Raw genomic sequence first — 25,739 nt, 5'->3', positions numbered from 1 at the left:
TTTTGTTTATTAATAAGATGAAATAATGTGATTTAAGTTTTAGAGCTTATTGGTGCCAAAAATGAAGTGAGAATCTTCATCAGTAAAAACAGTATTCAAAAGTGGTTGTACTATTTCCTTTATTCCAAAACTGGAAGAATATACTGTCTAAATATTCATCTTGATCTTTGAGAAATATGAAGCAATATGGGGAACTGTGGAAGGAAACAGCATTAGTGATATTTGTGAGAAATAAACTGAACTTTAGGCGTGCTTATTATAAATGTTTTGAGCATACTGTACTATTGATAATGACAATGAGAAAATTATAATAATATGACCTTCTCCTCACTAACCCTCTCAATGTGAAATCACATCCCAAAGTGAATTCTTCCAGAGTTATAAAAATAGCAGGCTTCTGGCTGAAGGTGGAGGAATAGTATTTCTCTGCTCACCATTTCGTCTCTGAACCTAAGTAGCAAGTAGAAAAAGAAACGTGTGGGAAAAGGGGGAGTTGTTTCATCTCTGATGGACCAAGAGGGCATCTATCACGAGAAAGAGTAGCGTAAGCTCAGGATGGAAGCATTCAGTGACCAGGAGGACCAGGGCAGGGAGACCAGCAGGAAGGTGTGGGGCTCTGTGTTTCTCTCCAATGGAGTTTGCGAGGTTGGCCCTCAGTTTCCTCTGGGGATTGGTTCCAGGACTCCTCCACCTTGAGGTGGTCCACCTTTGAGGATGCTCACGTCTATGATATGAAATGGCATAGCATTTACATATAACACACAACCCCACATCCTCTGCACACTCACCTCTTGACTACCTGTAATGCTGTGTAGTAGTTGCTGCAGTGCAGCAAATTCAAGCTTTGACTCTGGGAGCTTTCCGGAATTTTTCTGCTGAATGTTTTTGATCTGTGGTTCAATGAACGTTGGTGAAAGTGTTACAAATGTCAGACCAAATGCAGGCCCCTTTTGCCCAAATTAAGCACCAGCACGTCTTCTCACACTTTCTTTTAGCAAATTCCCACAGCCAGGAGAAGCTTCCTTCCTGAGAGATGAGAGAGTTTAAGACCGAGCAGGGGCCTCCGCAGAGCAGAGAGGAGCAGAGGTGCTGTTGTGAGCAAAGCGCTGGCACCTGGCCCAGTCACTCGCATGGTCCTGTCGAAGGCCTGGCCATCCGTGAACTCTGACGCTTTAGAAACTCGGTTCTCACTCTCTTATGTGCTCACTATTGTTCTTTCAGGTCCCCTGCGCCAGCAGTTCCCACCCCAACACTTCACACCAGTCTCCTTATCATCTTTCTTCATCAGCCTTTTTGTCCTCCTGTAACCAGAAAATTAATAGAATAAAAATAAACCAGTTTCCCAATAATTTTATAATACTAAAATTAGAGAATACAATTTTCCCTTTGGACTTCCTAAAGTTAATACCTTGCTAAAATGTAACCAATATTCTCAACGGCATTTTAAAGAAATATTTATCAGCAGCCTGGAGCAATAGACTCTGTCTTCTAACAACTCTCAGTGTATGCCAGTAGCATGATTCTGAAGTTTAAATCAGTGACGAAAAGTATGTCAAGAGAACAGGAAAGTGGCCCAACCCTGACCTAGTGAAAGACATACCTATTCTAGAAGAATAAACTGTGTGGATATAGCTTCATGCACTTATCCATAAATAGAGTATCCTAATTTAAGTTGTATTAGTTTGCTGGAGCAGGCATGACAATGTACCACAGACTGGGTGGGGCTGAAGCACAGCCATTTCTTTGCTCACATTCCCAAGATCCAAGTGCTTATCAAGTTGGATTTCTTCTGAGGCCTGACATCTTGGCTTGTACATGACTGTCATCTGGCTGTGTCCTCATAGGCCCTTTCCTGTGTGTGCAAATCGCTGGAGTCTCTTCTCCGTATTAGAACATCAGTCATGTTGGATTGGAGCCCAGTCATTACAACCTCTTTTAAACTCAGTTACTTCCCTAAAGGCCCTGTCTCCAGGTAGAGCCATCCTGGGGCTTGGCGTTTCAGGGTTAGGAATTAGGAGGAGACAAAATTCTGTCCATAGCATCTCTGAAGAATAGTTGATTAGCAGTTAATTCAATATTGTATGCCCAGATAAGTCCTTGCTATGCAGATATGCTGTGGTGCCAAATTAGGACAGAGCCATATGCTTGGATAAAATGACATTACCGTATAAGATGAAATGCTTAACAAGAACACAGGCCTGGGTAGAGGCGATGCCAGCTCTTTAGAGGTGACCTAATGAAGTACTGTGGGCCCAGCCAAGATGCTTTTCCAGAAGCAATTTTGGGCTCGCTCTAATGCACAGATAATTGGATAATCAAGTGCCCAAATGTTGAGCCTAATTGTAGAGCAAAGTTGACAAAATTAACCTAGAAAAAATGTTTACATTATGCACAGCTAAATGCCCGTTTCAATCCAGAAATCATGTTTGTGAAGTAGGCACAAGATAACTGTCTTAGCAGATATAGTGAACCCGAAATGTTTATCTATAGTTTTCTATAGTAAATGTTATTTAGTAACACTGTGCACTGGGTAGAGAAAGTCAACATACAATCTCTATCTTAGTAAAGCAGGTACAGGACAGTCATCTTTAAGCACTGTGACTTCCTAGCTGTGAGAAGAACTGGCTGCAAAACACACTTGGAGGAAACAGTGAGTTTATGTTCTCAGACTGTTAACTAAAAGCATGTGAAATGCTATCAGAAATGATAGCTTCATTTTGGTACAGTTAATATCTCCTTAGGAAAAAAAGAACTGACAGACCAGATAATTTGTTAACTGGCTCCCTAGTTTCTAAAATTAAAATCCACATTTTTTTTCCTTTTTTCATTGTGTACCTCTTTCTCTTTTTTCTGGCGGGCCATTCAAATGTGCTCTCCAGCCAGGACAACACACCTCCACTGGGAGTCAGCAAGTTGAAGATTCCCTGTAAATTGTCAACTAGTCCAGCAGAAGATGCCTTGCATGGCAGAAGAAAGATTCTGCCATGATCTTGATGGCAGAATTCAGAAAGAATAAAGAAATCATGAAATGGCTTTGGTTCATGATATTCTCAAGCATTCTTTTATTTTTTTACCTAATCTGTTACTTTGTTACTTTTTGACTTCTCTGAAAATTGTTCTAGTAATACCTTTTCTCTAAAACAACATTCCCTTTTATTTATCTTTATTTAACTCCCAACTTATTCCCAAAAGAATTTACAGAAACAGATTTGTACTTTTTTCCCCCTGAACACTGAACATAAACTAACAAGATATTTAAACACAGTACCAGCTAACACTGCCAAACATATTGAAAATGATTTTATGTTTGAGAGGGGATTTCTTTTCCATTGACATGGTATTTTTGGCAGGCATCACATTCAATTTCTAATTTTGCTAGCATCTCGTGGCAGATGCTAGCTTGATGGGTTATGCAAATGCCACTTTAGAAGACACTATTTTCCTTTTTCTTCCTACGTGAGAGAGTCTGGGAAGTGCTAATATTATATTTACAGGGTTCTTCAGAGGTAGGAATGGTCAGGTGACCAGCAAGACACAAAGAATTATAACAGAAGTCACTAGATAAGGCCTCTGGAAAAGTTTTATTTTTTTTCTTCTTTTTAAAGAAAGAACCCACTCGCTGTCCTTGCAGGGGACTGTGACTCTCTGCTTTCTTCCCACCTTCACATCCAGCAGCCACTTTGTGCCGTGAGACTGCAACCCTTAAGATATCGACCAGCATGTTCAGGGTGATGTAAAACAGCAACGAAGAGCCTGGGTTCTTATTGATCTGACCCTGGGTCTGTCTTGCATTCCTACATCCATTATTCTTGTTATTTCAGGAAAATAAAATACTCATTAATGTAAGCCAATTTTCCTTGAACTTTTTGATTACTAGCATTTGGGTTACCATATAAAACACAACTCACACTCTTGAGTGACAGTTTTACTATATGCTGTGAAAAAAAAGCTTAGCTTGTAATGTCACTTAGCTATTTTTGCACTTGTTTAATTTATTGGTAAAAAGATAGGGAAATAAATGGAAACAGTGGCAGACTTTATTTTCTTGGGCTCCAAAATCACAGTGGACAGTGACGGTAGCCATGAAATTAAAAGACGTTTGCCCCTTGGAAAAAGCTGTGGCAAACCTAGACAGCATATAAAAAGCAGGGACCTCACTTTGCCAACAAAGGTCCATATAGTCAAAGCTATGGTTCATTAAGAAATACTAGAATTTGTGATTTGTAAAGGTGAGGATCCTTGGGCAACTGTGATGTGCAGGTGAGTTTGGGAACCACTGATGGAGGCAGAGGCAGAGGCAGAAGCATAGGCCCAGGCAGAAGGCGGGTCTGTTTGCTTCTGCTGGAATCAGGTGTGTAACTTTCTCTACAAATGTTATGGTTAAAGCCTCTACTCAAAGCTTCTGCCCATTGGGAAAGATAATAATAATACAGAGCACCTCAGGAACTCTCACATCTTGCGTTCTGTTATACTCATGCCCTAAGGACCAACTTCAGCTGGTGTCTAAAGTTGAAGGGCTTCTTCCTGTCCCTTTGAATTTGTTTCCTCCTAAAGTCAGGGGCCCAGTAATGCTGCATCTTCGTTAAGAGGATAGAAATTAATGTGGAAAAGAAGTAGAAGGGTCCTGAGGAGATCCCCTCATTAATGAACAGAGGGTGGGTAGCAGCCACTGACCTCTGGCCAGTCGCTTGGCTTGTCCCTGAGTCAGACACCCGGCCCCCGCCTCCGCCCCGCCAAATGCTGCCCTTGGCTGAGTCGCTCTGGACCTCGTCTGGCTACCTCGTGGCCAGAGCTCGTGGAGCTCCAATTCAAGCCTTTTCTCCATGACTTGCAGAATAAGTGCTGTGGGCTGGACAGAAGTAGTTAGAAGCTCAGGGTCTCTTTTCCCTTCGATGGTTTATCTTCATTTTCAGGGCATTTGATGCTCAATATTCACTTCCCAATATCTTTGATGAGACAGATGTCTCACAGAATGCCCTATGATGGTTACTCGGCACAGTCTGTTCGGATTTCCAGACTATGGACTTCCTGAAGGGGGTAACTCATCCCTGGCCCTAGTACCCTAGTGCGTAGGGCATGTTCCACAATTTAAAACATCAAAGCATTTATATATGGTGTCAACAATCCTACCTGCAGGGCAGCAAAGGAGACACAGACAGAAGGACTAGACTTTTGGACTCAGTGGGAGAAGGAGAGGGTGGGATGATTTGAGAGAATAGCACTGAAACTATACATTACCGTATGTAAAATAGATAAGCATTGCGAGTTTGATGCACGAAGCAGGACACCCAAAGGTGGTGCTCTGGGGCAGCCAGAGGGATGGGGTGGGAGGGATAGGATGGAGGTGGGAGGGGGATTCAGGATGGAGGGGACACAGGTATACCTATGGCCAGTTCATACTGATGTATGGCAAAAATTGTAACAATATTGTAGTTATCCTCCAATTAAATATTTTTTTTAAAGTATCAAATAACATAATGAAGTATTCTTGGTTATTAAGTGTAGGATCTGTCAATCATACCTAGATTCTTAGTCAATCTGATAGTCTTTTCTCTAAACCATGCTGCCTGTATATGCATATATATATATGTGTGTGTGTGTGTGTGTGTGTGTGTGTGTGTGTATGCATCGATAGAAAGTCAATCTTCATGATCATTCAGGATTGGTATTCTCAGCAGCAAAGAAGCTAAAATCAATGGAACTGATAACCCTAAGGAAAGTTCATCTCACGGTGGCATTCAGGTGTCCCCTCCAATCTTTATTATGAGACAATGTTTCACAACAATTTAGGGGAGAGATTGATAGTTTATCTGGTTTCTATAGCTGTTACAGCACGATTATAATAAAATACAATGAAAGAATGAAATCCACATAAAAATCTAGAGCCCGTGCATCGCCTGGCCCGGGCCAGCTCAGTGCTTCTGTGTCCTCATCTCTCCCTGCACCACCACGGTCACCTGTGGCCGCCCTGCTCTTCCTCATCCTGCCAGGGGCATCGCTCATCCAGCCCTGCAGGTTATCTCCTGCTCACCGCAGATGGGACCATCTCCCCCTTACACATTTCAATTGTGTCCCCCCACTTCAAGTCTCTGCTGACATGTTCAGTTTTCAGAAATCTTCTCTGTCCCACCAGAAAAGACCCTCTGACTACTCTACTTTCCATCACTCAAACCAGAGTTATCCCTCTTACCTGCTTTCTCTTTCTCAGCACATTTGTCCTCGTCTGGCTTACTTTAGGCTGTTTGTGTATTTTCTGCCAACTGCCCTAAGCTATACTCTCCACAAGACCAGTAGCTTGGTCTGCTCACTTGTTGGTTAAACCTGTAGTTGAAACAGTGAATGGTTCTCAGAAGAATCTACCACAGGCTAAGCAGTTAGGAACAGATGGTGACTCTTTATAGAGAAAAAAAAAAGTGGGGCACAGGCTGTGTTATAGCCAAAAACTACCTAAGCTTGGGAAGATGTCTCAGTTCCTTTTAAATAATAACACAGTGCCAAGTGTCCACTTTGTTCAGGGCACCATTTAACTACCAATAAGTCCAGGGAAGATAAGCCTTATCATTCTGGAAAAAATAACAGTGTAATGAAGTAGAAAGACAGGACCACATCCAAATAGGACCAGATAAGACTTTTTCTTAAACCTCTATAGGAAAGCTATAGAGCAACAGTACTCCAGATTATGGGGTAGGGAGCAACAGTACTCCAGATTATGGGGCTCTGAAGAGACTTACCAAGAGGGGCATTATAGAAACAGAGAGGGTGGTGTCTTTGATGGGAGGACAGTGTAGAAGCTTGACATGTCCTGGGAGGCTCAAGACACCTCTACTGCTGGAATGAGAGAGTCCTTGATGGGGTGGGAGGCCTGGAGGCTGACACAGTGGTTTCCAGTGTGTGGAAATGCGCCTGCCTGACATGGGTGGTCTCTGAGATACACAGACACCTGTCAGGTGGGTCTGCTGCAGGTGCACTCCTGTGGGGGGGTTTGGAGAAGGCAGGGAAGTTCCCTGGAGCGTGGAGGAGCAGATGAAGAAGTGGAGTCAGAAACAAGAAGGTCCCGCTATGTGGACAAGTCACCAAGCCAGGATACTTAGCTGTGCAGAGCCGTCCGGGGGAACTCGGTTACTCCTTAAAGCAGCATTCATTCATCTGCACCTCTTCTATCATGTGCTGGGGCCAAAGCAGGCGCAAAGATGGCACTAAATGTGAGCAATAACAGTTCTCATCGGTGGGCAGGCTTACAGGGAAGCTGTGCACTAATCATGTGGTAAATATCAGAGAGCAGCCACGACATTTCAGATTAAGGACTGGCTTTAATTGAGTGACTTTTGTAGATCAGTAATTGTCAAGTGGATATGGCTCACCTTAATGGTTTTAAAGTCCTTTCTCAGAAGTGTGGCTGATAAGTCTCTGTTATTGCAGACTCAATTTCAGTTTCAATATTTTGGTTTACATGTCAGTGAATAATGATAAGCCAGGAAAAGGAGAGTTCTGATACATTAAAAAATTAGTGAATCCCTTAGGGAGTTCAGGACAGACATATACACTCAGCTATATTTAAAATAGGTAACCAACAACCACCTAGTGTATAGCACAGGGAACTCTGCTCAATGCTGTGTGGCAGCTTGGATAGGAGGGAAGTTTGGGGGAGAATGGACAAATGCATGTGTATGGCTGAGTCTCTTCACTGTCCACCTGACAACATTGTTAATCAGCTACTCTCTAATGTAAAAATAAAAGTCTAAAAGAAAATTAGTGAATCTAGTTACTCATTTATTACATAAACATTTATAGGTATAGTTCAGTTCAGTTCAGTTCAGTCACTCAGTCGTGTTGGACTCTTTGCGACCCCATGAATCACAGCATGCCAGGCCTCCCTGTCCATCACCATCTCCCGGAGTTCACTTAAACTCACTTCCATAGAGTCGGTGATGCCATCCAGCCATCTCATCCTCGGTCATCCCCTTTTCCTCCTGCCCCAATCCCTCCTAGCATCAGAATCTTTTCCAATGAGTCAACTCTTCGCATGAGGTGGCCAAAGTACTGGAGTTTCAGCTTTAGCATCATTCCTTCCAAAGAACACCCAGGGCTGATATCCTTTAGAATGGACTAATTGGATCTCCTTGCAGTCCAAGGGACTCTCAAGAGTCTTCTCCAATACCACAGTTCAAAAGCATCAATTCTTCGGTGCTCAGCTTTCTTCACAGTCCAACTCTTGCATCCATACATGACTGCTGGAAAAACCATAGCCTTGACTAGACGGACCTTTGTTGGCAAAGTAATGTCTCTGCTTTTCAATATGCTATCTAGGTTGGTCATAATTTTTCTTCCAAGGAGTAAGCGTCTTTTAATTTCATGGCTGCAGTCACATCTGCATTGATTTTGGAGCCCACAAAGATAAAGTCTGACACTGTTTCCACTGTTTCCCCATCTATTTCCCATGAAGTAATGGGACCAGATGCCATGGTCTTCGTTTTCTGAATGTTGAGCTTTAAGCCAACTTTTTTACTCTCCTCTTTTTCTTTCATCGAGAGGCTTTTTAGTTCCTCTTCACTTTCTGCCATAAGGGTGGTGTCATCTGCATATCTGAGTTATTGATATTTCTCCTGGCAATCTTGATTCCAGCTTGTGCTTCTTCCAGCCCAGCGTTTCTCATGATGTACTCTGCAAAGAGTTTAAATAAGCAGGGTGACAATATACAGGCTTGATGTACTCCTTTTCCTATTTGGAATCAGTCTGTTGTTCCATGTCCAGTTCTAACTGTTGCTTCCTGACCTGCATATAGGTTTCTCAAGAGGCAGGTCAGGTGGTCTGGTATTCCCATCTCCTTTAGAATTTTCCACAGTTTATTGTGATCCACACAGTCAAAGGCTTTGGCATAGTCAATAAAGCAGAAATAGATGTTTTTCTGGAACTCTCTTGCTTTTTCAATGATCCAGCACATGTTGACAATTTGATCTCTGGTTCCTCTGCCTTATCTAAAACCAGTTTGAATATCTGGAAGTTCATGGTTCATGTATTGCTGAAGCCTGGCTTGGAGAATGTTGAGCATTACTTTACTAGCGTGTGAGATGGGTATAGTATGGACTATCAAAAAGAAATAAAATGTGTCAGAATTGACCATTAAATATGTAATGTCAATGTAGTATAAATGGTTAGATCAGTTATAAAATTAGTATTCAAAAGTAATACTTCATAAAATTTAGGGATATTAATCAACATGAAAAGTATTGAAATAACATTATTGTGTACTTTTTAAAATCACTGCCAAAGAAAAACATATAAATGGGTGTGCCATTCAGTCCCCAGTAGACTTGTTTACCAATGCCCCCGGCTGCTAAAAAGGCAGCATCTGAGAAGGGGAGAGGAAATAATTGCAACCTAGTATTTCCCTTAGACTCCTCTTTATCAGATCCCATTTCTAGAGTGATCATTTGGAAGATATATTTGATCGACTCTTTTTCCCCTCTGGGGGCTTCAGTGTTTTCATTGATAATAGACTATAGTTTCTAGGAAAGCATGAACACAGCAGGGTCATCTTTGACATTTGACATTTTGTTCCTTGTAGATGGAGGCTTGATGCAGTTACTCTATCGATGTCAGCCCGGTCTTATTCTTCCTTTTCTTATTTTTACTGGTTCAGACAATATGTGACATGGATGCACTCTCAAATGAAGGTCGTTTGACCTCCAAGGAACATTTCTGAATCTGCATGGATTCTGTCAGTTACTTGGGGCTCAAGTGATACAGTATGCAGGGGTCAAGAATACAAAATGCCCAAAAATGCTCCCCAAGGGAAGTTTCATATTCTGTGGCTGATGAGTGGGTCCAGCTCTTCCATGCAGACTTACTGATGGTGGATGTTACTAGTCCAACACTGGTCCCTGGACTTGGCATCACAAGTCCCTGCCAAACTCTTAAAAAAGGACTCACCCGACCCAGGCTCTGCTCCAGGCCAGCCCTGGCCTTATGTCTGGGTCAGGGAATACCAGTATCTTTGGTGGAGATGAAGCACCACTAGACACTCTAAACCTTCAGCATGGGAAGCAGAAAGACTTTCCGCACGGCGTGTCTACAACCACTTTATTTCCATGCACTCTGCAAAGTCAGGAGTTCCCAGATTCCGTTAATGTAGAAAGCAGTATTCCCACAAATGCCATTAATTCATTTCACTATAAAAAGTTTGAACTTTAGCATCACAGAGGCAAAAAGAAGCATCTAGAAGTCTAAGGCTTGCTAATAATCATAGTGATAGCTAATTTTAAGAGCCCTATATGCCAGGACTTATGTGAATTATATAGTTTAACTCTCACAGCTGCCCTGTGAGGTAGAAAGTAGTAAACTGAGGAAGTGAAAATGGAGACTTTTCAAGGCTAAATTGCATCAGGTGGCCCAGCAGAGCCCGGGAATTTCCAAACCAAGTCTAGTGTTCTGATTCCTGACCTCAGAGCTGAGTCCTTGGCCAGGACCTTGGGCTCCTGACCCCTATTCCCCTGACAGGTCACATCAAATGGAAGCTCTTGTATCAGCTGCTTGTATATTTTGGAAATTAATCCTTTATCAGTTGTTTCATTTGCTATTATTTCCCCCCATTCTGAGGGCTGTCTTTCTCCTTGTTTGTAGTTTCCTTTGCTGTGCAAAAACTTTTAAGTTTAATTAGGTTCCACTTATTTATTTCCATTACTGAGGGAGGTGGGTCATAGAGGATCATACTTTGATGTATGTCATTGAGTATTCTGCTTATGTTTTCCTCTAAGAGTTTTATAGTTCCTGCTCTTACATTTATGTCTGTAATCCATTGTGAGTTTATCTTTGTGTATGGTATTCAGACTTTATTTTTGGGGGGCTCCAAAATCACTGCAGATTGCGATTGCAGCCATGAAATTAAAAGACGCTTACTCCTTAAAAGAAAAGTTATGACCAACCTAGATAGCATATTCAAAAGCAGAGATATTACTTTGCCAACAAAGGTCCGTCTAGTCAAGACTATGGTTTTTCCAGTTGTCATGTATAGATGCGAGAGTTGGACTGTGAAGAAGGCTGAGCGCCGAAGAATTGATGCTTTTGAACTGTGGTATTGGAGAAGACTCTTGAGAGTCCCTTGGACTGCAAGGAGATCCAACCAGTCCATTCTGAAGGAGATCAACCATGGGATTTCTTTGGGAGGAATGATGCTAAAGCTGAAACTCCAGTACTTTGGCCACCTCATGTGAAGAGTTGACTAATTGGAAAGACCCTGATGCTGGGAGGGATTGGGGGCAGGAGAAGAAGGGGATGACTGAGGATGAGATGGCTGGATGGCATCACTGACTCGATGGATGCGAGTCTGAGTGAACTCCGGGAGTTGGTGATGGACAGGGAGGCCTGGCAAGCTGCGATTCATGGGGTTGCAAAGAGTTGGACACGACTGAGTGACTGAACTGAACTGAACTGATGGTGTTAGGAAGTGTTCTAACTTCATTCTTTTACATGGAGCTGTCCAGTTTTCCCAGCAGCACTATTGAAAAGACTGTCTTTTCCCCATTGTATATTCTTGCCTCCCTTGTCAAAAATAAGGTATCCATATGTATGTAGGTTTATCTCTGGACTTTCAATCTTTTTCCATTGATCTATATTTCTGTGTTTTGTGTGTGTATATATGTGTGTGTGTGTGCCAGTATCATACTATCTTGATAACTATAACTTTGTAGTGTAGTCTGAAGTCATGAAGATTGATTACTCCAGATCCATTCTTCTTTCACAAGAGTGCTTTGGCTATTTGGGATCTTCTGTGTTTCCATATAAATTGTGAGAGTTTTTGTTCTAGTTCTGCGAAAAATATCATTGGTAATTTGATAGCAATTGCACTGAATCTGTAGATTACATTTAGCAGAATAGTCATTTTCACAAAATTGATTCTTCCAACCCAGGAACATAGAATATCTCTCCATCTATTTACAAATCAATTCCGGAAAACAAATAACCCAATTAAAAAGTGGGAAAATGACCTAAACAGACATTTCTCCAAACAAGATATACAGATGGCTAATAGACACATTAAAAGATGCTCAAGATTGCTCATTATTAGAGAGCTGCAAATCAAAACTACAATGAAATATCACCTTACACTGGTCAGAATGGCCATCATCAAAAAATCTACAAACGATAAATACTGGAGAGGGTATGGAGAAAAGGGAACACTCTTGCACTGTTGGTAGAAATGTAAATTAGTACAGCTACTATGAAGAACACTATGGATATTCCTTTAAAAAGATAGAAATGAAACTGCCATATGACCCAGCAACCCCACTACCCTGAGGAAACAAAAATTGAAAAGGATACAGATGTTCATTGCAGCTCTGTTTACAACAGCTAGGACATGGAAGCAACCTAGAAATCCATCAACAGATAAATGGATAAAGAAGCTGTGGTACATATATACAGTGGAATATTACCCAGTCATAAAAAGGAATTTGAGTCATCTGAGTCAGTCCTAATGAGGTGGATGAACCTAGAGTCTGTTACACACAGTGAAGTAAGTCAGAAAGAGAAAAACAAATACTGCATACTAATGCATATATGTGGAATCCAGAAAGATGGTACTGATGAACCTATTTGCAGAGCAGCAGTGGAGACAGACATGGAGAACAGACTTATGGACTTGGCTTGGGGGAGGAGGGAAGGAGAAGGTGGGCTGTGTGGAGAGAGTAACATGGAAAAATACATTACCATATATAAAGTAGATAGCCGATGGGAATTTGCTGTATGACTCAGGGAACTCAAACTGGGGCTCTGTAACAACCTAGAGGGGTGGGATAGGGAGGGAGATGGGAGAGGGGTTCAAGTGGGAGGGGACATAGGTAAATCTATGGCTGATTCAACATCAAATCCATGTTGATGTTTGGTAGAAACCAACTCAGTACTATAAAGCAATTATCTTTCAATGAAAAATGAATAAATTTTTTAAAAAGGCCTTTTCTGTTATAAACCACCGGTCCAAATTGCCTTCAGTCAATGAAATTTGGTTCAAAGTAATCCAAGCATTAAATTCAAGTAGACCCATTCCTGCCTTTGTTCAGCTCAGGTTCATCCACTTGCGCTCCAAGGCTGGTCCTTAAGGAAGAGTGTCCTCCAAGGCTTTCTTGGCCTGCATTGCATCCAGGAACGTTTTAGCTCCCATTTAACTGATACGATTTAGGCTGTCTTTTTAATTTGATAGCCTGAGCCATCAGAAGAATGTGATGAACTTGTTTGAGCAAAGTGCCTGGTTTGGTTTAGTTTTGTGTTTCTTGTGCTAATTTGCTTCAAAAACAGATGGGCTGATATCCTACATGTTGAAGTTTCACCACCATTATATTGCCAGCTGATTTCACCTCTGAAACTCCTGAACACTCAGAAGTAGGGTTTCTTCTCTGGAGGAGAATACGCCATCTTTGGATCAATCTCTGAGCTTGGGCAGGTTCCCCACAAGGCAAGAATGTACCTGAAAACCACCCAGAAATTCAGCTGAGTCACTTACACAGACTTTCCAAACACTGAGACATCATCAGAAAGCATTTCTGTTGCTACATCTGAATTTGCTGTTGCTCACAGCAAGACGACTAAGTGCAAACACATGAAGAATTCAGGAAGGACCATGAACTGAGAGACGTATCTGTGAGCCAAGCACAGAGAAACCTCCCTGAGTTGTGGAAACTCACCCTTCTCTTGCCTCCACTCCCAGCCCGGCAGAGGGTCTTTGGAACTTGTACTCAGATCATGTTGTGTATCTTCTGAAAACCCTACAAAATCTTCCCACAGAAACACCCTAGGTGGCTCTGGCCGAGCCCCTCCCTTCCTCTGCAGACCACCCTTTCCCCAGCATCTTGCTGCAGGTCCAGGCACCCTGGCCCATGTCTCCTTCATTACCTCACAAATTGTTACTGGTTCCCTCTATGTAATGTCAGCCCTGTGTGTGGGGGAATTTTGTCTTGTTTGTCCACTAACCTCTTTACCTAAAACAGAACCTGACGCACTGTTGGCCCTCAAGAAATACTTTTGTATGAATCAATGAATAAACATATTTCAGTTAATACATCCTGTATCACTAACATTTGTGACAGAGCAAAGTTGAAATGTGTGTATAATTTGGTGCATTTGTATCCACATGTCATTATAATCATGTGCTAATGAAAAGAGCCTTGAATCCACACGTTTTCTTTTCATCAGAAGACCATGAATATATTCATTTTGTTTCCTAAATAAGTTCTAACACCAATTTAAGGCAAATAATATTCTAAAGGATATATTGATTTAAATATTCAGTAGGGAATGAACCATCTTACTTGTGTGGTTTACATTAAAAAACACATCAATTAAAACAAAATTGATGCTTACATTTCAATGGCAGAAGTTACGGACAGAATGAAGGAAAGGTGTAGACCAGGAAGAAACATATATTAATTTTAATATTTGCATGGTCAACACATCTGTGTAGCTTTGTGTTTCATTTGAAAGAAAAGTTAAACCCTTTTCTCCAAAATTTGAAGTATATATTTTTTCTGGCTTCTGCTAAATAAATATTAGATGAAACTGTTTATGGAAACAATGCAAAAGTCAACTGCTGTTCACTTTCTAAGCTGTTGAAAACGTTCACCATGTTTTCTCAACGGTCTGCTCATCTGTCCTCCTTTCAGAAATTGAGAAGGGAGGGTGTGGGGACCCAGGCATCCCAGCCTACGGGAAGCGGACCGGCAGCAGCTTCCTCCATGGAGACACACTCACATTCGAATGCCAGGCGGCCTTCGAGCTGGTAGGGGAGCGAGTCATCACATGTCAGCAGAACAACCAGTGGTCTGGCAACAAGCCCAGCTGTGTATGTGAGTACTCTCCTGGCGGAGTCTGTTCCAAGCTGCCCCGAGGGGTGGGAGAGGATCAGGGCATGCCCTGACGGGGGCTGGGGGAGATGTGACATTGGCCAGAAGCACTCAGGGCTCCTTGAATGCAGCTCTTCTTTCTCCACTGACGTAAAACCAGTCAGTGATGTTCTTACTACCAGACGGATACACTGTCGATGAGAGCTTTCCATGAGCAAGGTCCACAGAGCATCACTTGCATCCAGAGGGGCTGATGCCAGCTCTGTGAGCCATCCGTCGACAGGGCCTGGGGTCTTTGCAACCTAATATTGTCTTGTGACGGCTTCTCTGAGTACAGTTTCCTGAGCTGTACAGTAGGTTCTCATTAGTTATCTATCGTATGCATAGTGTCAGTGGTGCGTGGGACTTCCCAAGTGGCTGAGTGGTAAAGAATCCCCCTGCCAGTGCAGGAAATGCAAGAGATGCAGGTTTCATCTCTGGGTTGGGAAGATCCCCCGGAGAAGGAAATGGCAACCCACTCCCGTATTCTTACCTGGAGAACCTCATGAACAGAGGAGCCTGGTGGGCGGCAGTCCACAGGGCTGCAGAGCGGAACATGACTGAGCCAGGACACACAATATCCCGTGACACTTAAAACGCAATTGTGAGCTTGAAGTGATGTCACTTTTTGCATTTCAGTGGAAGAATTGCCTGCTTCCTCCTGGTTTTTTTTTTTTTTTTGTCTTGCTTTTAGTTTATTTTTTAAGGTTCTCATTAGTTGTTTATTTTATATATAGTATATAAAATATACTATATTTTGAATCTCCCAATTCATCCAACTCCCTCTTCCCGCTTTGGTGTCCATGTGTTTGTCCTCTACGTCTGCGTCCCTGTTTCTGCTTTGTAAATAAGATTGTCTGTACCAAGTTTTTTCAGATTCCACATGTAAGAGTCAATATACAGTATTTGGTTTTCTCTTTCTAATTTATGTCACTCTGTATTATGGTCTCTCAGTCCCTTGTAAGTGATTTAACGAGTAGAAAAGAAGGACTACATAGCAGATTGAAAAACAGATTTTTTATACAACTAAGTATAGCAATAACCTGGAAACATATAGGAAATAATGTAAAATAATAAGCAAATCTACACCCTAGAAATAAGTCCAATCGATGTTCCCTCCCAAAGAATATATATATAGACATATATGAAACATATATCTTACTGATTTCTCAGTACACATTAAGTAAATATTCCAAGAGACTTTTATATTAGCCACCAAGATTTGGTCTGATTTTCCAAGTTGTTCTTTAATCATCGTTACCCTGTAAATGACTTAAAATTTAATTTCAAAAAACGTGCTTTAAGGCACATGCAAAATTTTAAAATGAAAAATAGGAAACTGATTAGAATCAACCTTGTTTTCTGGAAATTGTCCTTATGAAACCAGCATAATTTTTCATATTAATATTTGCTCTTCTGAAGGAAGAAAGTTATAACAAGAAATCTTAATATTTGCCACAAGTTTCAGTCAACTTGATAGTTATTTTTGAATCAAGCATACACTTGATTATATATAGGAGATGGTTGTTCTGTATGTTGAACTTAATCTGTTCACAAACCGGGACAATCCCTGCTCAGAGAACTGAGATTCCCATATATGTTGAGGCAAAAAAAACAAAAACAGAAGCTGGATTGTAACAAATTCAGTAGATATTCTCAAAATAAAAAAAAAAAAAAAGAAAGAAAGAAAAAGTTGAACCATCCTAGTTAACTGCTGGTATAGACTTCCTTCCCAGGTCCTTGGCACATAGCCAGATCTTCAGATGTGGACAAAACTGTTTGAAACTATTATTATCTGTGTGTCTTCACAGTTTCCTGTTTCTTCAACTTTACGGCATCATCAGGAATCATCCTCTCACCGAATTACCCAGAAGAGTACGGTAACAACATGAACTGCGTCTGGCTGATCATCTCCGAGCCGGGCAGCAGAATTCACCTCATCTTTAATGACTTTGACGTGGAGCCTCAGTTTGACTTCCTTGCGGTCAAAGATGACGGGATTTCAGACATAACTGTGCTGGGCACGTTCTCAGGCCATGAGGTGCCATCCCAGCTGGCCAGCAGCGGGCACATCGTCCGTCTGGAGTTCCAGTCGGATCACTCCACCACCGGCCGAGGCTTCAACATCACCTACACCAGTAAGTGCATCCACACCCACCCCGCGTCCATGGTCTCCGCTGGCTCTTCTCTGGGGTTTTATGGTCACAGTTCACAAAATTATATAACATTATCCTGAGAACCTAAAAAAAGACCCCACTCTGTTGTGGTGTCTTGGTCACTCACCCCTATAGTGAGGACTGGTGGCTCACATACTTCTCTCTCTCTGGTTTTCCTTCCACCCGTCCATCCATCCATCCATCCATCCACCCCTGTGTCCTCCATGCAATAGAATAGAGTAGTGAAAAGCAGTGAGGTATTTGGAGTCGGGAGTCATGGATTATAACACCTGCTAAATGTATGGACTTGGCCTTCCCAGATGACCTAGTAGTAAAAAATCTGCCTGCAATGTGGGTGACCCAATTTTGATTCCTGGGTTGGGAAGATCCCCTGGAGAAGAGAATGGCTACCCACTCCAATATTCGTGCCTGGAAAATCCCATGGACAGAGTAGCCTGGCGGGCTACAGTCCAGTGGGTTGCAAAGAGTTGGACACAACTGAGCAACTAAACAACAACTCGTATGTACTCAGTGAATTTTGATAAGACAGCTAACTTTTCTTTGCTTCAGACTCCTCATTTGATCATAGCTTATACTTAAGACCATCTGCTTAAATTGTACAGTTGAGGGAATAAAGATAATAATGTTAAACAGGAGTTATAAGCTAAAATGTACTGACTGCCTCCTTCTCTTGGGTGATCTGCTTAGGATTTGACAGAAATTGTTTCATTTAACATTGCAGCAACTCTGGACTATAAGCTTCATCGTCCTCATTCTGTAAATAAAGAAAAGTAGGCTCCGATAGTGGAGAAGGCAATGGCAACCCACTCCAGTACTCTTGCCTGGAAAATCCCATGGCCAGAGAAGCCTGGAAGGCTGCAATCCATGGGGTCATGAAGAGTCAGACATGACTGAGCGACTTCACTTTCACTTTCATGCATTGGAGAAGGAAATGGCAACCCACTCCAGTATTCTTGCCTGGAGAATCCCAGGGACGGGGGAGCCTGGTAGGCTGCCATCTATGGGGTTTCACGGAGTCAGACACGACTGAAGTGACTTCTCAGCAGCTGCAGCAGGCTCCAATAGGGGCTTCCCAGATGACTCAGCAGTAAAGAATCTGCCTGCAATGCAGGAGACACAGGAGACTTGAGTTCAGTCTCTGGATTGAGAAGGTCCTCTGGAGAAGGAAGCAGCAACCCACTCCAGAATTCTTTGCCTAGAAAACTCCATGGACAGAGGAGATAGGCGGGCTACATAAGGAGAAGGCAAAGGGATAAGGGGGTGGCAGAGAATGAGATGGTTAGATGGCATCACCAACTCAATGGACGTGAATTTGAGCAAACTCTGGGAGACAGTGGAAGACAGAGGAGCCTGGAGGGCTGCAGTCCAGGCACAACTTAGCAAATGAACCACAGAAAGGCTCAGATGACCAGAGCAGTCTTCCCAGGGACAGGTAGTAAGCGCAAGGGCTGGGATGCTAACCTAGATGTGCCAGAACCAAAATCCTTTTCTGTCACCTACGTATCTCATCTCCATTTTTCTTAGTGAAAAAGTACCTTCCAATTTTGGGATGCTGTGTGGATGATAATGAGGTCTATCTACCCATCTCTCTCCTTCTGTCTCTCTAGGTATCAATATTCTGTTTATTGAATGTATTTATCTATCTCTGAAAAATAGCTAAAACTGCTTTATAAGTGGTTCTGCTTTCTTTTTTAATACTCATGATTAATATTCAAGTGTTGTTTTTTTTTTTACTCCAATTTTTTTTTTTCTTTTCAGCATTTGGTCAAAACGAGTGCCACGATCCTGGCATCCCCATAAATGGGCGGCGTTTTGGTGACAGGTTCCTGCTGGGGAGCTCGGTCTCTTTCCACTGTGATGATGGATTTGTCAAAACGCATGGCTCGGAGTCCATCACCTGCATCCTGCAGGATGGGAACGTGGTCTGGAGCTCCACCGTCCCCCGCTGCGAAGGTGTGGGCCCCTCCCGTCTGCCTCTTACCTTCCTCTGAAAGGAAGCCTCTGACAGAAAATGAATGAGCAAACAGACAGCAACCCTGGTTCCTAAGGCTGCCATAGCCGACCGAGAACCACCAAGTGGTGGCGGGACAGTAGGAGCTAGCGTCTCACGGTCCTGGAGACTGGAAGTCCAAGGTCAGGTGTCAGCAGGGCAGGCTCTGAGGGGAGCAGATGTTCCAGGCCCCTCTCCTGGCTTCTGGGGCTTTGCCTGTCTTGGCTTGTAGAAGCAGCATCCACACATTCTCCCTGTGAGAATGCATCTCTGTCCCAGTCCCCTCCTTCTAAGGACACCCATCATATTGGACTAGGGCCTGCTCTAATGCCCTCATCTTGACTAACCATGTCTGCAGTAACTTTCTTTCCAAATAACGTCCCATTTTAAGATGCTGGGATTAGGAATCCAAAGTAGCATCTGGGGGGGAGTGTAATTCATCCTCTGTTAACAGCATCATTTTTAGTTAACTGTTTTGTTGCCCTTGGTGTAACTGACATATATACAACCTAACTAGTTTTCTTCTTGACATTTCACTCTAGTTACCTGTATAGGAAAACCAAAGGGGAAAGAATTAAGAAGGGTATTACTTTTAATGTATATTCAGGTAGGGGAATATTTACTTATGATATATACTCAAACCGCTCTTATCAGAATTGCCCGTGCATAATGAGCTAAGAAAACTTAATAAAAGTATCGCTCATAAATACCAAGGAAATGCAGATCTGTTTAAAGAGTACAAGTTTTAGAGCAGCTTTAGATTCACAGCAAAATTGAAGGGAAGGTACAGAGATGTCCTGTGCACCCCCTGCCCTCCTATATGCACAGCCTCCCCCATCAGCAAGGTCCTCCATCAGGTGGTGCATTTTTTATAACTGATGAACCTACAGGGATAAGTCATTATCACCCAGAGTCCACAGGCTCACTCTAGTGATTGTCCATTTGCTGGGCTTGGGCCAATGTATATTGTGGTGTATCTACCACGATGGTGACCTACAGGGTATTGTAACTGCCCTAAAATCTCCCCACTCCACCCATCCACCTCCACCCCACCCCCACCCCACCCCATGTTTACTCACCAGTGTTGGGAGCAGGGTTACACTTCACCACCTTGCCCTGTCCCCAGCCCTGCCTCCAGAGTCATTTCTCATTGTTTCAAGGACCAGCATTATCTTCAGTCATCATTGGCTGACCCTCCTAAATTTACAGAAAGATGTTCTCATTTCTGCAGTTTCACAAATTGTTAAGACAATTTGGTGGACTATCAGCACCACCCCAGGATGAACACTTGATCAGCTGAAGAGCAAGAAATCCACAGTAGGAGTTCCCTTTTTGTTTATTTTTACTGCTTTTTTAAAATATGGGGTTTTTAAAAATAGTTTAAATTTTATTAGTGTTAATAACTGAATAGGTCATTATCCTTTATAAATCAGTAAGCTTAGAATCAGGATTCTAAAATAAATGGTATGAATACTGGGGCAGGACTAAATGTGTTTGTACTTACTGCTTGAGGAAGTGTATCACTACTAACTTTGAGGTATGACTAATTTTATGAGAAAGAAGACAAGCAATACTCTCTAATCTCTGTTCTCGCTACCACATTCTCGCTGTGGGTGTGCTCGCCTGCAGTAGGTGGTGTGAAGATGGGTCTAAGCTTCAGGGCCGGTACATTCCTTTGCAGTAGGGGGAATAAAGGGGCATCAGTCAGCAGCAGGTGAGCAATCCCATAGAGTCAGACAAAAGGAGCCAGTATCACTTTAAATGTGAGTGGCAATTCTCTCCTTGTTTGGAAGGGACATTCTGATGAAGTTCAAGGCAAACCCCAGGTATGGGTTGTTAACAACAATAGCTAAGCCCCTCAACACAGAGGACTGTGTGTGTGCTTAGTTACTTAGTCATGTCCGACTCTCTGAGACCCCATGGACTGTAGCCCACCAGGCTCCTCTGTCCTTGGGATTTCCCAGGCAAGGATACTAGAATGGGTTGTCATTTCCTGCTCCAGAGGATCTTCCCAACCCAGGGATCGAACCCGTTGGCAGGAGGATTCTTTACCATTAGTGCCAGCTGGGAATCGAAAACACAGACTAGTTAATGGTGAGAGAGATTGTTAAAGTTTATCTGTACTGAGAAACTCAACTGCTGAGAGAAAGATTTTTCTGTCTTTGTTTTACACCTAACCAGCTTTTATTCTTCTGTGCAATTCAGTGTCATTAAAAAACACAAGTTACCTTGAGGGAAAAATGACTGTACAAGAATACATCTCTATGGCAACAACTTTTAAACTTCAAAGAAAATTGGACATTTCCTGGCAAAATATAAATTACCCAAAGTGATCCAATGAAAAGTGCAAAATGTGAATAAACAAAGTACTATAAAAGAGATTTGAAAGAAAAAGAATTTAGTAAATTATATATGGCAAATTACTTTAATGAAATGAAGATACCTTGAAGTGAATCAACACATACACATATTTTAAAATACGCACACGCTGCAGAATATTTTAATTGTAGATGCGAGGCAATTAAGTCTGTCAGCAGACATTTGTTGACATGAATACACGTAAGATATGAGTATCGGTGGTATCCCTGCCTCGTGACTCTGTTGTGATGATTGAACGTGATAATTCCTGGGAGGTGTTTGGCACTGACCACTCTCTCAGACTGTACCATTAATACCATTGTTAGGTGAAAAGAACTTTACTGAAGGTTGATGACAAATGCCCAGGTGTGAAATAGACGTGCTCTGATTTCACTATTCTCAGTTTACTTGGAAATAACTGGTGGCTCAGATGGTAAAGAATCCTCTGTGGATGCAGGAGACTTGAGTTTGATCCCTGGGTTGGGAAGATCCCCTGAAGTAGGGAATGGCAGCCCACCCCAGTTTTCTTGCCTGGAGAATCCCATTAACAGAGGAGCCTGGCGGGCTACAGTCCTTGGGATCACAAAGAGTTGGACATGACTGAGCTACTAACAAACTTTCAACCGTTGCTTGAGTACTAGAAACCATCAAGTCTATGAACTCAGGAATGAATCCCTGCTGTTTCTGAGGTGCTGCTATGGTACATGTACATGATTTGACCTTCTGACCCCTGCATCATGTTTCAGCCCCATGTGGAGGACATCTGACAGCTTCAAGTGGAGTGATTTTGCCTCCAGGATGGCCAGGGTATTACAAAGATTCCTTAAATTGTGAATGGATAATTGAAGCAAAACCAGGACACTCTATCAAAATCACTTTTGATAGGTAAGAAAAAACTTTGGTTTCCTTAATTTGGACCTGATGACCCATGAATACCCAGCGTTTTTATTTAAATGGATCTTAAGTCTTTAGAAAGATGAGGTTTTCACCTTTGGTTCCCCTAAAGGAGTTCATTTAGAACAGGTGTTTGCTCAGTAAGTTCTGTTCTTCTCTGTTTTGTCCTCTAAGCCCACAGTTAAGGCACCTCTGCAGATGTGCTTGAGGGTGTGGTGGCCCCAGACAGCATTCCCAGTGTTCACAGTCACTGGCCCTTGAGTCCAGTTCTGTACTTTGGACCTGAAGGTGGAATAAATTCTACTTGGTGTTTTATTGCAAATGGAGCCCTTCAACCCTTAGAGGTTTGCAGAGCACAAAAGAAGAGCTCTGTGGCTTTCGGAGTGGCTCTGGGAAACTGAAAGGTGGTCTGGGTTGCAGAGTTAATAGCAGACTGTGAGCAACAGATTTCTTACCTTTTAATTAGCCACGAGTGGTTCCATCACTGGAGTGCTGCTCGGCTTGGCTGTTGGATAATGCATTTGATAATCTAAAAAAGAAGAAGCATGCTATTTGAATTCTCCATGATAAAATATTGTCCAGATTGTCTCAACCATTGATTTGAAAATTAAGAACCAAAAATGCTATAGAATGGACCCAAATGCTTTAAAATCCAAGGAAGTATCTCTGTTTAGTGTTTCAAGGTTAATATCTGAGCAAACTGAGCTCTCTCCAGCAATGAGCTTCTTAAGCAGACTGAGTTTAGGGTTCTAGTATTCAGAATATTACAATGTCTCAAGACAGATATACCTTATGACATTATTTTCTACACTAATTGCCTAATACTCAATGATAGCATCCATAAAGGAAAGGTTTTTAGCAGGAATTCTATTATCACTTAGTAAATGGGGTTGCTAAGAGTTGGACACAACTGAGCGACTTCACTTTCACTTTTCACTTTCATGCATTGGAGAAGGAAATGGCAACCCACTCCAGTGTTCTTGCCTGGAGAATCCCAGGGACGGGGGAGCCTGGTGGGCTGCCGTCTATGGGGTCGCACAGAGTCGGACATGACTGATGAGACTTAGCAGCAGCAGCAGCAACTGTTTATATTTGAAGTTATTACTGACATTATTATATCTGGTGGGATAATTATGACTTCAGTAGGATAATCTTTCAGAAGAAAAGAAAAAAAATGGTCTATGTATTCATTATATTAGAGAATGGGTTCTGGCATATAATCTTAGTCAATGGAAAAAAAAGAACTTTATAAGTATTAAATAAATTGAATTTAGTTTCTTATTATAATGTTTTATACTTTCTAGTATTGAGAGGGGAAATAAGCAGACACACACCCTGATTCCCAGCAGCACATCACATTTAACTCATTTAGTAAAAATGGTGATTTCACATTCTGGTTTGGCGCAATTTATTAGTGTTCCATTTTCAGTTGCTGAAAAAAAATACTCATAATTTTTCTCAGTCTTGTCTTTTTTATATTATTGGACTATGGTATTTGCTAAATTCCAGCATTTTGGATATTTTTAGACATTTGTGATTTTTTTTACCCTGTCCATTGCACACAGTCTTGTAAAGATTACTTGCATAGTGCTTAGGTTTATAACTTGAGCTGTGGGCTGGCATCCTAATAAAGGGTGTGTTTACACAAACAGTTTTAAATTCCACACTGAGGGTATTGTTATGCAGTGTGTGATGGGTTGCCAGATGATGGAAATTATTTACATTTCTCTTTCTGAAGTTGCCCTGGAGATCCTCCAGCTGCTGAGGTGTGCCCTCTATCTGTCCTGGCTGTCTCTCAAGATGAAAGTTGTGAAAACTTCAGGGCAGATCCTGGACATGAGATTTATCCCATGTTCATCTAGGCTTCTTGAATGTGAACTCGGATAAACTGTGAAGCCATAGACGCTTTAGAGAACATTTTTCATAGTAAAATGCAAAGCTGCCCTCTCTCTCCACCCCCAAATGCCTGGCCTCTGACCATATTCTGACCTAGCCACATGCTACACCAGTTGGTTGAATTCCTCTTTGTGGAAGATAAAGGGTCAGGGACCATCCTAAGTTAGTTGCAAGAATATATTATTATTATGCATTCACACAAAGAAAGGGCTTTCCAGATGGCACTGGTGTAAAGAAGCTTCCTGCCAGTGCAGGAGACACCAGAGACATGGGCTCCATCCTGGAGTTGGGAAGATCCCCTGGAGGAGGGTGAGGGACCCAGTCCAGTATACTTGCTTGGAGAATCCCATGGACAGAGGTGTGTAGTGGGCTATAGTCCATACGGTCACAAAGAGTCAGACAGGACTGAGCAACTATACACACACACAAATACACACAAAGAAAATTGTGTGATTTAATGATCAACAGGGCAGGGTCCTTTGATTTCATCTTTTTCCATTGCTCTGTGCTAGGGGCCTAAGACGGCCGCTCTGTCCCTTCGTTCTCCTCCCTGCCAGCACCATGCAATGCCCACCTTGGAGACCATGGCACAGGCTTCCCCCGAATTCCCTGATCACTGAGTGCATCAGAGGCTCCGGCAGTGAGCTGCTCCCTGGGGACCACGCCAGACCCTTTGAAAGCCGGTTAGCTCAGACGGGCCCATTTACACAATTATCTCAGTGTCTGGAATGGCACCTCCGCTGTATCAGAGAGCACCCAAGTGGCTGCAACTCTGTATGAGCATAACACCAGTCCAGGTTCTCTGGAGGCATAAGTCCTTACGGGAAGGAAAGTGAGGCACTTCTTGGAAGCTGGTCTAATTTTCTCAAATCACTGAAGTAGCATTTGCTTTCTGAAGCCCAGTGTCCTTCCACTGTCATACGGAGGCCATGCAGCTTTAGTGCTTCCCAGGTCTACTATGTTCTACTTTTCTGTCTATTCATTCTATTGTTTTTGAGAGCTTGATATTGAAACTCCAACTAAAAATCTTAATTTATCAACTTAATAAAACAATTATAATATATAGTGGAACTATTATATATGTAACGTTGCTCTGTATTTTCCAAGTCTCCAAGTATGTTATCATACTTTCATAATTAAAAACATTAAAAAAAGAAAAAAGATAGTTAGTGCAGCTTTAAAAGGCACAGGATTCTGTATTTCAGGAAAAGTATTTAAAGTAGTGTCATGTTGTTTGATTTACCTCTTTCCTTTAGGAGATCATGTCACTTCAATATGCTCATTTTAAGAAATCTGTAATCATGTTATACTGGGGATCATGAAAAAATGGTCTGAAAATGCATCTTGATTGACTTTCACTGATTGTTGATTCTGTGTCTGTCTATCTACTGGCTCACAGTATTTATATTTTAAAGCTGAATGACTCCCCCCAACCCCATTTGTGATATTACTGGACAGAGTATTCAGTCATGGGGAGGGCTGTGGGGCTGAACAGAAGTTAGTAATAACCTTAGATACCACATGCGCCAGTCTGAGAGTGCATCTGTATCTGGG

At 42.2% G+C, this 25,739-nt stretch overlaps 1 protein-coding gene across 1 annotated transcript in view; it reads left to right on the top strand.

The window, feature by feature from the left end:
* Positions 1-25,739, top strand: part of CSMD1 (CUB and Sushi multiple domains 1) — a 2,061,903-nt gene that overhangs the window by 1,622,570 nt on the left and 413,594 nt on the right. The window contains exons 13-16 of the mRNA XM_069573063.1: positions 14,652-14,834; positions 16,682-17,008; positions 18,806-19,000; positions 22,142-22,280. Coding sequence (XP_069429164.1) covers positions 14,652-14,834; positions 16,682-17,008; positions 18,806-19,000; positions 22,142-22,280 — 844 coding nt within the window. The remainder of the gene's footprint in view (positions 1-14,651; positions 14,835-16,681; positions 17,009-18,805; positions 19,001-22,141; positions 22,281-25,739) is intronic.

This window comes from Ovis canadensis, chromosome 26 (genome assembly GCF_042477335.2).
Source record: "Ovis canadensis isolate MfBH-ARS-UI-01 breed Bighorn chromosome 26, ARS-UI_OviCan_v2, whole genome shotgun sequence".
In the NCBI taxonomy this organism is placed as follows: Eukaryota; Metazoa; Chordata; class Mammalia; order Artiodactyla; family Bovidae; genus Ovis; species Ovis canadensis.
Note: the sequence above shows the minus strand (reverse complement) of the source record. Positions and strands in the feature narration are given on the sequence as shown.